The 16,287-nt window shown below is 47.0% G+C and overlaps 1 protein-coding gene across 5 annotated transcripts in view; it reads right to left on the bottom strand.

The window, feature by feature from the left end:
• LOC143356152 (transducin beta-like protein 2) overlaps window positions 1-16,287 on the bottom strand; it is a 62,394-nt gene that overhangs the window by 10,628 nt on the left and 35,479 nt on the right. For 4 of the 5 annotated variants that reach the window (XM_076791602.1, XM_076791601.1, XM_076791603.1 and 1 more), the window contains exon 3: window positions 13,715-15,544. The exons of the other annotated variant lie outside the window; for it this stretch is intronic. In XM_076791602.1, coding sequence (XP_076647717.1) covers window positions 13,719-15,544 — 1,826 coding nt within the window. In that variant the 3' untranslated portion in view covers window positions 13,715-13,718. Of the gene's footprint in view, window positions 1-13,714; window positions 15,545-16,287 lie in introns of those variants that run through there. 5 annotated transcript variants of the gene reach the window in all.

Here is a 16,287-nt window from a genome sequence, read left to right on the forward strand (position 1 = left end):
AAGATGGTAGTTCGCGAGAAGCGCGTACAAATTTGATGTTTTCCAGTTCACGGTTCTCTTAATTTTCTCCTCGATTCGGTGAGCGTGATTTTTGGCGAATCGATCGGTGGAAGAAAAATTGCCAATGGCAATCATGCTGGGCATTTTCCCGTTTTCCCTAAGCCTATCCCAGCTTGTCCACCCTGGAGGTGTGGGACAGGTAATAGGCTCCCTGCATGCAGCGTGTACAGGTATACGGGAGAACCCCCGGACGGACTATGATGGACGGATTTATGATACGACCCTGCCACTTCTTCCTGTCACCGAAATAAAGCAATAAAGAGCTAAACGCGTTAAGGGAATGCTTTCTCTCGTAACTAACAAAGAAGACACGGTCGTATCGTAAAAACCTAGACTAAATGAAATTCGTCGTTGCAACACCTTCGAAGCAAAATTACCACGCTGCGGATGTTTATGCAATTTTCCATTTTTGTAGTCAAATTTCAACACTGAACCTACCACGGCCGGTCGAAATGACCTTTTCAAACTTCTGCGTACTATTTCGTACGGTGCGACATGATCGCTATTTATCTGTACGACTTTCCTTGAAGTATGTATACAATGTACTTTTCATTATTCGTTTCTCGTTTTATTTATTTGTTTCCAAGAAATATTTGTAGCCTGTCCTACCTACCGCGGCCGGACGAGATAATATGGTATTTAACCCTTTGCACACGAGTGGTGACTCTGAAGCACCACTAGAAATTGTTGTGGCATTATTTCAAAGAAATTACAAAAAGTATTGCAAAATATTTGTTACATTACAAAATTTGTATTTAATAGATTACTAAACATTTAAATATTTTATGTAGAAATCGGACCAGTTTCGTATGAATAAAATGAAAAATTTAGTTTTATATTGAAAATAGCGCCGAGTGCAAAGGGTTAAATAGCTCTTCTAAACCTAAACAATCAGTATAAAAGAAAGGCTATTCTGAATGTGGCATGGCCAACTCAAAATGGCCGTTTTCCCTCGGAGGAAGCGAGAGAGATCGAACTGCTCGCAGAACTGTTTCTCGATTCGGGCCTTCGCGGAGAGATGTGGCCTAACGGTACAATCGCCGAACCGAAGAAGAGACGGTTGTCTTCTGGTTCGCGACAAACAGCCAGGAATGTTTTCTGGGACCTGGGATACGCGGCGACCTTCGTGAGCCCAGTATCGTGGTATAATTCGTTCTCGGGTGAATAATTCTGAAACGATGCGATGGTCGGACCGCGTCGCGATGTCGCGCGATGGATCGTTCACCTCGAACGATCTTTCTGTTCCCGGCAGAATCGACCGGGCCGGTCGGTTCAACGACCCTCGGGCTCGTTAACGAGAGGCACCGGTTTAGCGCGGCCGTGAAGGATAAATTTAAAAGGAGGCAACGCCTCCCGAATCTCCGAAACGCTGTAACGTCCCTGACCCGCGTAAAAACCTTCCGATTCCGATTCCGAGCGGCGCGCACGCGGACGAAACGAAACGTGGCGGACAAATCTCGTCGCTGCCAACAGTGACGACGGTTCCGCCAAATCTTTTGTTCGACGATCGTTCGATCCTGCGCAAGCTTCAGCCGCGAGTTGAAATCTCATCCTTCGAGATCAGATTTCCTTATCGGAATCGATGCAAACGACTCATAATTTTAGCTGGCTGTTCGAAGACAAGCTCGAGAGCACGTCTGGCGATAAGTCGGGACCATCTCGGAATTTTTCTCGATATATGTCGCAAATACCTGGCCGATAAAAGTCGCTATCCCCACTACCGCGCGGTGTTCCCCGTGAGGGGTCACGGACGCCGAGGAGTGTAAGGTCGCGGGGATCAAAGAATAGTATATCTCCTGGACGATATATGTCAAGACAAGACTCGTACTGTTGACATATATCGAGAAGACATTGCAGAGAGTTCGAACGCGATGGGCCTATTGTCTGGTAGCCGAGCCAACGGCGACGCCGCGTCGAGATCGAAAACAAAATTGAAATCGAAAACGCAAAATTTCTTTTCCGAAATCGTCCGAAAGCCCGACTTGGCCGACCGTGTCCGAGTTTCTCCGGCGAGAGAAACGCGTTACTGTCACGTGAGGAGAAACATCGAGCGTTTTGTTGGTTCTCGCGAGTGCGAGAACGTCCGTGATAACGCTTCGCAACTGGCCGCGCGTCAACGAGGATAGGCCCGGCGCACTTTCGCTTTGCCTACACGCGAATCCGGTTGCACCGTGCACCGTGCACCGTGCACCACGCACAGGCCACCCCTTTCGTCCAGTCGACGCGAAGCCGGCGGCTAGCGAGCATTTTCTATTTTTGCAAACGGACAGAAGAATAGAAAGGGAAACTGCTCTGCGTTTCTCGTGGGTGTGGTCGTTGGTACGCATTAGATTTTTCAAAAAAAAATTCTAAACGCAGCCTTGTCCGCCATTGCTCGCGATTTTGTCGCTCCTGTCGCGACAAAACGATCGCGCGACCGAGAGTCCTTTCCGCGTCGAGGAAGGGAAACGAGGGAAGGAGAAAGAGAAAGAAGAAGAGAAAGTGCAGAATCGCGGAAGCGTACGCTCGTTGTCTGCTCGCGAATGAACCGATGCAATTCGAGCGACCTTTGCGTTAAACGTCGCAGGAGACGCGGTCATCGTTTCTCTCGAAAAAGTTCGAATCGACTTAAATTTTTGGCGGGATTCTGCCGCGAAAACGGCGTGTCAACGTTATGCAAATTTGCGTAACGATGGATCGACGTGTCGCGATCGACGACCCGCGAAACCGAACTTGGAAATACGGAAACGATCGAGAGATAATTATGCTCGCGTTGAATGATTACGTCCACGTTTAATAGCCGCCCGAAGCCCGAAGGTCGGGACCCGAAGCTCGGAGGCGCCTAACGAATGACATAATAGCCTGCTATCCTTGCCATCGAAATCCGTTCGGGGCTTTGATCCACCGCGGCTCGAGAACCGTCGAGCTCGTCGTCGACGTCGCCATTGCTGTCGGGATAGTAATTCTCAGCGGTTTTCAACCTGTCTCCGATAAACGATTCGAGGCCGAGTCGAGAACCTCTGCGCACTGTTTCATTTTTCTAACAGCGGTACAGTGATTTCTCTATATATGGCGCCAAGGACTGGATGATAAACGTCGCGGAATTATCCCCACTACCGCGGAGTATACCCTGCGAGGGCCATCGAAGCTCGAGAGGCCTCGGACGCCAAGTGTAAACATAACACGGCTCGAGTATGTGTCCTTGACGATACAAGACCCGTGTTGTTGACATATATCGAGAATTTACTGTATTGCTTTTCGGTGTTACTCCCTCGTATTTGACCGCGCTCCGTCTTCTAGATTTTTGCTGGATCAAACGAAAAATTTGGAAACTTTGAGTTTCGGATCGAAATGCCCTGTCCAATATCGAACGGTAATTTGTCTTGATCGATGCGAGCTCGACTCGATCTCGAGACTATCTCGACCGGAAATTAAAAGCAGAGATCAACGTCGACACGGAAGATTTATCGAATAGAAATCCATCGACCGGAAACCCCGATAAATCGTGCAGAGTCGCGAATGAGTTGGTTGTTTTCGAGGAACAAAAGAAAAGGCACGTCGCCGTTGAAATTTTAACAGTCCTGATTCGCGATGATCGATTCGCAAACAATCGGCTGGCTCCGTTGCGATCTGGCGATATGGCGATGTTCTCGCGTCATTGGAACGTGACAGAAGAAGGAAAGATACAACGAGATGCGCACAAATTTCGAGGCGATAAGCTTGTGCGGCAAACGGGATCGTTAACACGTTCATAGTTTTCAAGGACATCCCTGGTCCCTGGTCTTCGTTTTCTTGTTCCGTTCTCCGCTGGATATTTAATACCCACAATAGGTTTGAAAACGTTTGTAGCGCTGCCCGATCAACTTCTGAATGGATAAGCACCGATAACGTATTCCACTCGTGTTTTGGCAATTACCATTTAAATCGGCATTATTATTACCATTTCAATCTTGTAGATTGCCGGTAGAAAAACCTTGAACGCGTCAACCGGTCGTTTAAAACGACATTCGTGGCTTTCTGCGACCTCTTAATCCCCAAGACCTCGTAGATTCGCGATAAGGTAGAGTGACCACGTTACCGACAAAAATAGGCGAAAAATAGTTTCACGCGCCTCAAATTTTCGGCATTTTCAAATTTCGAAATTATACGGCGGTTACCGACCTGCTGACTCTGCAAAAGTCACGTGACTACCCTTGGCTCTTAATTGCCACCTATTTGCGCCGAATTTCACAAGATTCTCGAAGAGCTTAAAAAATTGCAATTTTTGTATGGAACGCAACGAAATAAGAAGGAATGAATGACGTAACAGGAAAAGAAGGACGAGGAGGAGGAACAAACGGTTCGACGCCTGTTGGACGAAGAAACACGAGGCGAGGATGGAAGGTCAAACCTTTTCGTCAGCGGCAATCGAACAGCTCCGTTATTCCCAATCAGTCCCGATTAATGACTCGTCTTTTTGCCTAACGGGTTTCTATTTCTCTCTCTATCTATCTATCTTCCCCCCTCTCTCTCTCTTCTCTGTAATAGTTTCTCGGCAGGTTACGCAACCCTGTTACACGATACGCCTTTCTTTTTCGTTTATTTGCTGCGAGCAACGCTCATCGACAATAACAAGTATCCTTCGAGAGACAGAGACAAATTCGATCCTCGATGCGTCGCGATTAGATTAGGTCTCCGCTGGTTACACATTTTTCACGGCGAGGTTTAGCGCTAACGCGTTGTAATTTCTAATTTGTAATTTGTAATCGGTCGATCGATCAACGATACGGCCATTTTCGAGACGAAATTGTAGAAAAATGAAACTCCTTAGCAGACCGGCTCCTTAGAAAACCTAAATCGAGAACAAACGAAAATGTGCGTAATTCTAAAATTAATAATTCCAAAAACTAAATCCACCTTAAGGTCTCGAGTTTAGTATAGCAGTTACGCAGACCGCGCGTGGCCTGCGCAACTGCATCGACATTACGATGCGGTCATCGACGGAGTCGATCGATGAGCAGACGAGCAGATCAGAAGACATTGGCACCGATCGATCGATCACGCGACAATTCGCGACTCCGACGACGGAGCTTCGTTCCGACAGAAGGAGAATCGACGTGTCCAATATTCTCATCGTAGGACCGTGCTTCGAGTTTTTCGCTTTATTTCGCAGAGAATCAAGACAAAATATAGCTCACTTTCTAGCCGGAGATATTTTCTAGCGCGCGCTGCTCTCGATTTCATCCAGAAAACTCATCCAATGGCATATAAATGCATCGTCAATTTTTGGCCTACTTCTAACGCTTATGTTACCAAATATCTGCATGATCTCGTCAGCTCCTGACCAGCGCGCGCTAGATCGAACCTTCCTCTTTCGAACGAGCCCTTTACCAGCGACAAAATATTCTCATATAAGGACGAAAACTTGAGGCACGTGAAACCATTTTTTGAGGGTAATGTAGTCACTCTACCTTATCGCGAGTTTACGAAGACCGGGCCCTTCGATACAGGCTGCGGAAGGTCGATACATCAATTTTATCAATCGTGTGACTCGAGTACGATGAACCTGGATATGATAAAAGCATCGTTGCGATTCGTTTCACCTTTCCGTTAGGAGTTCAGCCGAAGATTGAACTCTTCTTCCGAGAGGGCTAGACGCAAGTAGAATCGGTCGGCGGTGATCAGACGCGCGCGGGCTCTTCGGGTTTCGTTGTCCGAGCACCGATAATCGCGTCAAATCGAATTCGGAATGGAAGCATCGATATATTCGCGAGAGCTCGCCGAATACGGCTCCGCGATCGATGGACCGGTTTCCTACGTGGAAAAACGATTTCGACGGTTTCGATCCGCGAAAGGTATCGATCGATGGCCCAATAGGACTTCGCGTATAACACGCGCGAGGTGTCTGGTTCGAAACTGGGTCGAATCAACCCCTCGTGAAACCGCAGACCTTTCTTTCCAATCGTGTCAGCTCGTTGCAATTGAAACGACCGTTTTTCACGCTTGAAACTGAACGATTAATTTCAAAAACGGCCATTTGAAAGAGCTAATAATTGCTTCAACTTTTTCTTCTTCTTGTTCACGCTCCTCGACACGTTGACCGAACGCGTAACATCCGGAAGAGATCCGAGTCGTCGAGTAGATTTAGATTTGCGATCTCCCTTTAGAGAGGACGGTCGAAACGCAGAGTAATCGAAATCCGAGGATGGAATGTGGCCGAAACGACGCACGAGGGTTTACAGGGAAATTGGCTTGGCTTTTCCGAGGGAGTCCAGTTCGAGATCGAGAATGTTCTCTGCCGCCGAGCGACCTAGGAGACAGACTTTTGTCCATCTTCCGCTCATCGGTTATGCGAGAGGCTACGGTTACGCAATCGACTCGGCCGCTTTCGAGCGACGGAAATAACAGGAGAAGCGCTCGGGAAAGTCTACGAACGCGTGCTCGTGCGCTCGGCGAGCAACCACGTTGGATCAATCCGTGCTCCTAACGGAATCGAAAGTACGCCGTGCTGGTGTCTTCCTGGGCGAACGATCCTCTTAAAGTCGCGTTCCATTATAATCTATATCTATTCGAAATTCGAACTTTCCAGTACACATATTCCAACCAAAGACAAAAGCAGTTTCCACGATGGAGTTGCGGATTTTATGCGGCTGCGATACAAATGTGTAGATCGAACGAAGATCGGTAAAAACACAATACGAGGGTGACGGAATTATTTGTCCAGGTTTTAAAATGAATTTTCACGTGAATATATTCGTTGTACCAAATTCTAGACTCCTCAATATCATACATATAATTTTTCTTCAATTTTTATTTCACTAAATAACTTTGATTTTATGGAATTTCCGAGGTTTCTAGTTTGACAATCAAAGTGTTAAAGCCGTTTAAAAATGGTAGTACACTATTTTCAACGTATGAAAACCATTAAGGAACTAAACAAACATTTATGCAGCTCCTGCGCGTGGCATTGAATGCAGGCAATTATTGAGTTTGCATAAAAATTCGCCGTCTACTGCTCGACGACGAAATTTAGTCTGACGCGTCGGAATGCAACAGTGCATTTTCTGATAAAAATGTGCAAATCAAAGGAAGGTCGGTAAAACACATTTAAAAACCGTTTAAAAATGCTATCACACTATTTTCAACCTATGAGAACCATTAAGGGACTAAACAAACATTTATGCAGCTCCTGCATATGGCATTGAATGCAGGCAATTATCGAGTTTGCATAAAAATTCGCCGTCTACTCCTCGACGACGAAATTTAGTCTGACGCATCGAAATGCAACAGTGCGTCCGAGCGATCCATTGCAGGTGCGAGCCGACCTTCTGTTCGCGCCGAGGCTCGATCTCGATCGCGATCTCGCGATAACGAAGATGCGAGTGTGCCGATACGAGATGTTGCGTCGATAGCGATCCTCGGGAACAAAGTTTTCCGTTTGGTTTATCATCGAGGCGCGTTATCGCTCGTCTCGCCGATGCGCATCGAGCCGTAAAAAAAAACTCGATTACAGTTCGGTCACGATCCGGTCCGATTGTTTCTGCCGTTTCTGGGCTTTGTATTTGGGTCAGGGGAGAAAAATGGCCGCGGGAAGGAACAAGAGAGTTCGTTGTTACCGCGTCGTCGTCAGGATTCGTGTCACTTCCCATTGTCTGGTGGTCAGGGACGATCTGCGAGGATTCGCTCACGGCTACATCTCTCTCTCTCTCTCTCTCTCTCTCTCTCTCTCTCTCTCTCTCTCTCTCTCTCTCTCTCTTTTTGCACAACGTGTCCCTTTCTTCGGGCTTCTTTCGTTTTATTTGACTTTCGACGTAATTTAGAGACCTCGAACGGTAATGGCGCGATCGATGACTGAGCCGCGGACTTTATACTTGTCGACGTTAACACTAGGTTTACGGAGCATTAACAGCGAGTACTTTACATTACTTTATAAAAATAAGAGGAATGTGTCTATCCAAGTTTTCAGTCATTCTTTAAATAATACATACACTAACGATTAAAAGTGCGATTTTAAGTCGAAAATCGTGAAAAACGGCAATTTTTCCACTTTTAAGCGTTTATAACTCGTAAACGAATTAACCAATATCGGTGAAATTTTCAGCATGGATATAATTTATTCAAGCGAATCAAACACATTTTTTAAATGTTCAATACAGGCTCAGATAAAAAAGCTAACAAAACCAACTTTTACTATTTCTTTTGCGATTCCGACCAATTCAAACTTTTTTCAAAAATTTTTTACACCTCGTCTAATAAACTAATGCTTCTAACTTCTCAATAAAATTCAAGTCATTTGATCTAATTTCTAAAAAGTTATGTTGCTTCAAATAGTGTAGACTCAGTTTTGCTCGTTAGTGTACCTTAGGAAATAAGTTTGTTGAGTAATTCCACGTAGATGGATCTTCACAATCTCAATAATCCTAAATTAAAAATATTAGAACCCGTCATTTTGACGGGTCCCGTAAGCCTAGTGTTAAGGCCGCCACACAGACTCCATCTTGTCGCCCCTTTTGCTTGCACATAAGCTGCAATGCGAGACGAAATTTGATGAAATTGTCGGATTTCGCTTGCAACATGAACGCACATGTCGGCACGACGGTTGGGATATTTTCAGTTGATTAGCGAGAGATCCACGGTCCAGCGATCTAAGGATCGTTCGAATTCGGTTGGTCGAACGGGATCGCGCCCCAAGGCTGATGATGATTCATCGAGAAACCTCACCTCGCCTCATCGCATCGGACCTGGCCGAACAGAGGGACGGGATTGTCTCGCGAGTTTCTCAACTTCGCGGACGATAAAAATCAACCGACACAATGACTGTGGGGGGCGGTTGTATCAGGTGGGCGCGTTAGGCTCGTCGCGTGAAATATGGCCGCGTCACGCCCTCGCAGCGAAATCAGCTTTATTCAGAAGGTGGTACCGAGAGAGTCGTTCGAACAGAGAATTCGCTCGCGAGCACGATCTCGATCGTTTAACCCCCTCTGTTACTTTAGAACTTGCCACGAAAACAGTTCAATCATGTTCCCATTGATTCCGATTAACAATTTACCTACCGGCAATTTTGCAATAGTCTCTCTTGGATCGGAACGGTTGGGAACTCTGCTCGATGAATTGTTCGAGAGGCACAGAAGTAATTCCAATTTCGTACGAAATTGATTCTTTTATTATTTTGATATTGTTATATTTAGATATTATTTTTGTACTTATTTAATATGATATTTTTTATTTATTTTTATATTGTTATATTTAGATATTATTTTTGTACCTATTTAATATGATATTTTTTATTTATTTTCATATTTGTTTCCATAATTTATATAATATTTTCCAATAGAAATATTATTTTTAAAGGTTCTGCACATGTTGAATCTCATTTCATGACCTAACAGAAAATTTCAATCGGTTTGAAGAAGCATGAAACGATCTATGATTATTTTTTTTTCACCTAGAATAACCATTCACGACAGTACGAGGTGGTCTGGCTCCGTGACAGCCGGGAGCAGCGAAGCCACGCCCACTCGGGGGATTGCGTAAGTTTCTCGGTCGCGCGGTTGCCCCGGCGGGCAATTCGAAGCGCTCTTCGCTGGCAAATCGAAACGAATCGAAGGCGAACAAAAGTGAAACGGAAAGAAGTGAAATGAAATAGAACAAAAATCGAGTCGAATCGTTTCCGCGAGGGCTGGGAATCGGTCGATCGTGAGACAGACAGGTTTAATTATCAGAGATGTTTATTTTTCAAGTAGTATATATCTCCTGGGAGAGAGCGGAGACAATGCCGCGTGTCCGCCCGTCTCCCAGCAACGGTACAAAAGGTAAACAGTGGCGCTGTTCTTATAACGATTACGTGTTTAATAATAAAAAAAAAAAAAAAAGATAAAGAGGAAAACGAAGGAAGAGTCAAGGGGGATTCGAGGAGATGGGACACTGGATTCGGGACTCGGGAATCGGGAAACGTAACAGCGTAAGGGGGCGGGGTCAATGATCGGGCGTAAACGAATCCTCGCGAGCTCAAACCGTTCGAGTCGCTCGAAAAACATTGAGGAACGTCCCTCGAGGAGGATGCACAGGTACTTTGTCTCGCGATGCGTTTGAATAAATATTATGCGCTATGTACAAAGCGATGAAAACATGTGTATGCGTACACGCGTGTGTGGCCGGATGAGTATGAAAAGTATTGCTTTTCTTTTTCTCTCGTTGCGGTCGGCTCCTCCAGTTTTCTTCCGAAGAAAAGAAAAAAAAAAAAAAGAAACGGTAACGATAGCGTCTCGACGATCGAGAATCGAATGCGGCGTTTCCTCCGTAACGTCGCGACGCAGCGAGACGCTCTGGAGGATCGTTTCTAGTGACTCCGATCATCCGACACGACTCGCTGCGCCGCGAACGGTCATTAAGAACGAGCGACGTTAACGCTAGAGCTACCGAGCACTGAAAAAGACTGATTACTTTCTAATTATTCAGATTTCGTAGGATTTTCATGGTAACGTGTACCCGCTTGAATAAAGAGGTAAACTTCAACTTCTCTAGAAAATACTTTTATAATTTCAACAACTCTACAAGAACAAAAAAAAAAATTCATCATTTCGACGGGATCGGTAGTTCCAGCGTTAACGGTGGGTTTACAATCGATTTTACAACGTGATCCTTATGCTATAACGATTCGTTCAACAAATTGCCATTTTCTATTGCGATGAAAATGCGGACGGGTCTTTCGTAACGCTTACAATCGATCGGTCAAACATTCTTCCTGATATCCTTTCTAAGAATAGTAATTGCGGTATTATTATATCGGACGAGTGATCGGAAACGGTCGCACGGTGGTCCAGGTTCGCAGAAATTTTCCCAAAACGAAAATGTCGAGTTTGCGACGTCTCATAACGATTCTCTACCGCGCAACTAAGTTCCATCGGGTTCATAAACATTAACACTTCGATCTTTCCCCATGATCCAGGAATAAACAATATCTACCAGCGAAACTGATAGAAAATTTTCGCGATCGAACGTCAAGCACATTTCTGATAGTCGGAAAGTAATGATTAAAAATATTTTTCAACGTGTTTCTTCGTTCCGATAACGAAGACCGAGCGCCGATAACGAGTCTTCGGAAAATTGGTACGCTGCTTGGATCGTCCGGACGATGAGCGACGCGCACGGAATCGTGGATCGCGTTATCTCTTCGTGAGCCGAAATCGAACACGTGGTTTTCAGGCCCGAAGGCCTTGTCCACGTTCGACGATGATTTACACCGCGGGACACGTACGGATTTGTCGATCTATTCCGTGGAAAGACGGCACAGACGTCGATCCTCGATCGTCACGTTCTCCGATCGGGGTAAGCGAAGAAACGAGACGGTACGGGGTCGGACCGAAAGAAGATAAACATCCCCGCGAACGAGCATTCTCCCGTGGAATTTAGGCTACAAGATTTCCCCCCGTAGGTACTCTAAGAGATCCTAGGCCCGACCGAATAGCAGCGTACCAATGTTTTTATGGGAAAATTCAGAACGTTCAATTTCTGTCCCGAGAATGAAATCTTAACGTAACTACAGCAACGACATAAGTGGAGCGCTACTCTGCAGGAACTAGCATACCTAATTCAGTGGTTAACTATACAACGGTCACCTGTACGGCACACAGTGAGACGAAACGAAACGATCCTAAAAGTTGATATTACCGGAAAGAGAGAACTAATTGTAATACACTTCATTTTCTGATACAGTGATTTCTCTGTATATGGCGCCAAGGCCTGAATGATAAACGTCGCGGAATTATAGCAGGGCTAGGGTACGTCTCCTATATCGGTATGACATATATCGAGAATTCACTGTATCTGAAAATCAACAGAAAATCACAACTGCCAAGAGGCCTGACAATTCCATAACTTGAATTCATGAAAAATCGTACTGAAAAATCTTACTTCGGAAGATATACTTTCAATGAAGTTACATACTTGGGCGTCTATTGAAAACGAAAAGAATCGAGTGAGTCTCACTCGTACCGACGGCGGAGAAACACTATCATGAAGATACCCTAATCAGATTGTTCCGTTTCGTCCCAGTGTGCGAGCACAACGAGATTTTGGCCACCACCGCTGTGGCAAGCCGACGTCAGAGTTGTAAAAGACTCTGCTTTGCTAATTATGTGGATCGATACGATCGGGATGATTCGCCGATGGGGGTGTGACGAGGACGTCGCCCTAATCAGAGACAATTCCCATCGAATGGGAGTGAGATGATCGGTGTACGGCAGATTACGAGCTGGATTCTTGTTCGAATGGTACTCTACATATAATAGTTCAACAAATGTATATCGAAATTGAAATGTACTGCGTTCGAGTTTAAAAATCGGCACGAATTTTCCGGACAAACCAATACAAGTGTCGGCCGAGTGGATTGGCAAACACGGCAGTATTTTATCGTTTGTCAACGACAGGCGTTTTCGCAAAGGCGAAGGATACCGGGACGTTTCGTCGTCTTAACCCTGGTTCCATTTCGTAGAAACGACCGCGTTTCCTGTAAAATGTTTCCGTCGTTGAACAAAACAAGTCCGATCATGCTCGTCGTCGATTCTGCCAGGTGATCCAGGGTTAATCGAGAACCGTGATTGACAACCTCCGCGATTGGACCACCGTTGCTCTCAGTGCCTTCTGTTACAACAGTATACCAGGCGAGGCACGCAAACGCTATCGAGGAAACGAAGATAAAACGGAGATTCTTCGGTAAAAAAAAAAGAAAGAGAAAATCATTCGAGCGCAGGCTCGCAGCACCGAGAACAGGGCACCGGAGAAAAGACTGTACTGGTCCGGACCAACGTCAACGTATTCGTGTCTATTAAAAAAGAGGAATACTGATCCCTCGTGCTTCTTCTCGCAGAAACTATAGTAAAACCGTATCTCCGGATGGGTGAGCAAAAGAGTACAAGTCGGAGTAACTGGTCTCTTCCTTTAGCGAAAACGATCCTTTTTCCCGCTCATCGGAGACACGTAGTTCGGAGCCGTTTCGCAGATAAAAAAAAAAGAAGAAAAGAAATCGAAAACTGCTAGAGCTAAAAGAGAAATTTCGGGAATCGATTCGAGTCTCCTGTTCTCGGTTGCAGTGTACGCGGCGATCTAGCGAGTTTTTTCTTTTACGATGATGACGGCGAGCCGAACAACGAACGGTACGCGAGACTGAGCGCGCATGAACAACGCGTTTAGGGTTGATCCGTGTGCGAGCGACGAGGTGCGTGCGTCCCCGAAGAGGCGGAGATCGCGACTGTATTTCTTTTTTCCGGTATATGCAATGTATCACAGACTTCTCTTGGAACTGAACACCGTCGGAAGAGAGTTTTGCGCGCGCGCGCGCGGTTCCCTCGTTTGTTCTCGTTAGCGCCATTTTTCAGTGTCCGCGTCGGAAACCATCGACGAGGGGGAGAAAACGGGGACGTACGAGACGTGGATAAAAAAAAAATGGTCAAATCAGAAGACTAACGTAGACCGTGGTAGAGGGGGTTGGGCGCTAACGATGGGACCTCGAGATCGCGCGGATGGTAATCGCAATTATGGTCCTCTGGCTCCGACATGTCTTCCGACAGTGCGTTCTCATTGTGTACTATCTCGTTACCGAGATGGTACATCAAAAATCACACACACGCATTCTCTCTCTCTCTTTCACTCTCTCTCACTCACTCGCTATATCTATAACAGTGTCTATGCTCTTGTAGATTCTACGAAAAGTCATGCTGCACTTTCCTTAGCATTAGATCGATGGCTATCCTAGCGTCTTCGACGGAGTCGTGTTCCATCGTCTGGATTTCACGACGCAGCACAGTCCTGGCGAGGGTCTTCAAGCTGCAGCGGAAAGGGTAACCGAGAAAGTGGGGGAACGCGACGCACGTGTCTATCACGGTGGAGTGAAGCATCCTGAGGGCTCTCAGATCGTTGTCCAGGGCGTGGCCGATCAGGATCGTCTCGGCGTGGACGAAACTGATCAGGTCCATCTGCACGTCCCTGAGACGCTTCGATGCCCTCGAAAGATCCTTCGCCGTGATCCCACTGAATCTCGTGTTGTGGTCGATGACCTCCGCATCGGGCCTGACGAGGGTGTCATAGACCACGTTGCCGTCCATATCCACCACGGTGACCTTCGCCAGCTCGAGCCCTCGCCGCGTGAAACACATTTCACAGTCCAGTGCGAAGACGCCATAATTTCCATCCGAGGGCACGATCCCGGCCGGTTGTGTGCAAACATAGCCCTCCAACGGTCCATTATATCCAGGAGACAGCCCCGTCCAGACGTGCATCCGGGCGTTGGTGCATCCTCTCGAACTCTCGCGGCCCTGGCAGCATTCCCACGCGTTCCTATGCAGCCCGTTGACTATACCGCTCCGGAATTTGCCCCAGTGGTACACGCACCGGTCTTCCTGAAGGTACTCGCCATCGTGGCGATTGACGTAGAAGTTCTTGTGGCATCTGGCGCACTGCCTCTCTTCTACTACGAGCTCATAGGATTCGGGGGTCCAGTATCTCCTGGACCTTTCTTGGTACTGGTGGTAGCCGGACGAGGAACACGAAGACGAGTACGATGAAGAGTCCGTCGACGAGGAGGAGGAGGAGGACTCGCCGATATCAGAACTTTTGTCGCTGTCCGAAGCGCTCTCCTGCTCCAAGTCGGAGCTTTCGACGGAGCTTCCACTGTAGTGCCCGCTGTCGACTTCGCTCTCCACCATCGACGTGGTTCCGCTGCTGCCGGGCACGAATTCGCGAGCGTTCACGTCCAAATGATGATAGCCGCGTGCCCGGTGGCCCAGAGGATGTTGATGATGATTTACCACTGCAGCGTACCCCGGGTAATAACTGCATTCCACCGGGTAGCCAAGGTGAGCTAGTTGATCCCCGGTCAACGTGTATCCCCGAAGTAGCGAGGCCAGCGCAGCGTTGCTGAGGTGCTTTAACTCGTTCCTCTGGCTGCTCGAGAACGTGTAGGGCTCTCTGTTCCAGGGTCCGGTGGTTGCATCTTCCCCGGGCTTTGTCTGCGCGTTCTCGGCAGAATTTTGGCAATTCCTCCTGGAACTTGTGGTCCTCGGCGACGTCGACGAGGTCTGGGTAGTCTCCGAGTTCCTAGCAGGGCTGCTAGGGTACTCCTGCTGCCGGCATAGGTGGTGCCTGCGCACCCGTTGCTGCTGTTGCTGCTGCTGACCAGTCTGCTCCTCTTCGGGCTCCTGCTCGTCGTCCCGTTCCTGACGCTGGTCCCGTGGCGCCCTGGTGCGATTTTTCCTCTGTCGTCGGCTCAGGATCGCTCGATCCTCCTTCGTCGACGATCCCGACGAGGCCTCGCTGCTCGCCGACGCCGAGGTCGTCGAGGAGCCCGTCGACGCCGACGAAGATGCCGACGACTTGCTCTTCCCTCTCGGCGACGGCGACGGAGATGGCGATGCCGACGCTGAAGACGGCTTCGTCGACGAAGAAGGCTCGCGGCTGCTCGCCTTACATTCGCCGTACCGACCGGTGTCGCTCGGGTCCAGGACTTCCGCTGCCGACTGCAGGCCGCAATCTTTACGTCACATACAAAAACATATATTTCGTCAGTTCATCGTCGAGGCAGGGGGCGACTTACTATCACGACCTACGTTAAACGCAAGCTGTTCCTCCCGCTCGGCCACGGGGTTTGGAGAAAGTTCGGATTCTTCGGGACCACGAGTTGTTGCGCGTGAAATGTCCAAATTTTGGAATGCAAACTTTAGGATGCGTTGCGATCGAGAAATACTGTTACGTTGTTACAGAGTTTATCGCGAATTTTAAGCCGCAAAGCTGATCTTTGAGTGTCACTATCTTCGCGAACGAAGAAATTCAATTTGTGTCAGACCACGATCGAGAAAGTTTGTAACTCGTTGACGGAGTATACGGATTATTGGATTGCGGATCTTTATGCGAAAGAGTTTTTTTTTTCCTTACTTCTTACCGATTCGAGCAAGTTGAAAATAGTATGCTATGGTTTTTAAAATCTCTTAACACGTTGACTGCCATGTCACCCATATGGGGGCGACGGAATTATTTGTCCAGGTTTTAAACTGAATTTTCACGTTGACACTGGATTTACGGGACCCGTCGAAATGACGGATTCTAATGTTTTTAATTCGCGAATATTGAGATTGAAAACATGGATCCATTATTTAACAATTTGATTTCTCTAGGTATATATTATTTAGAAAATGGCTACAGACTTTGATAGATATATTCATGTTATTTTTATAAGGAAATGTAACATAATCAGTTTTAGTGCTCCGTAAACCTAGT

This window comes from Halictus rubicundus, chromosome 8 (genome assembly GCF_050948215.1).
Source record: "Halictus rubicundus isolate RS-2024b chromosome 8, iyHalRubi1_principal, whole genome shotgun sequence".
NCBI classification, from domain to species: domain Eukaryota; kingdom Metazoa; phylum Arthropoda; class Insecta; order Hymenoptera; family Halictidae; genus Halictus; species Halictus rubicundus.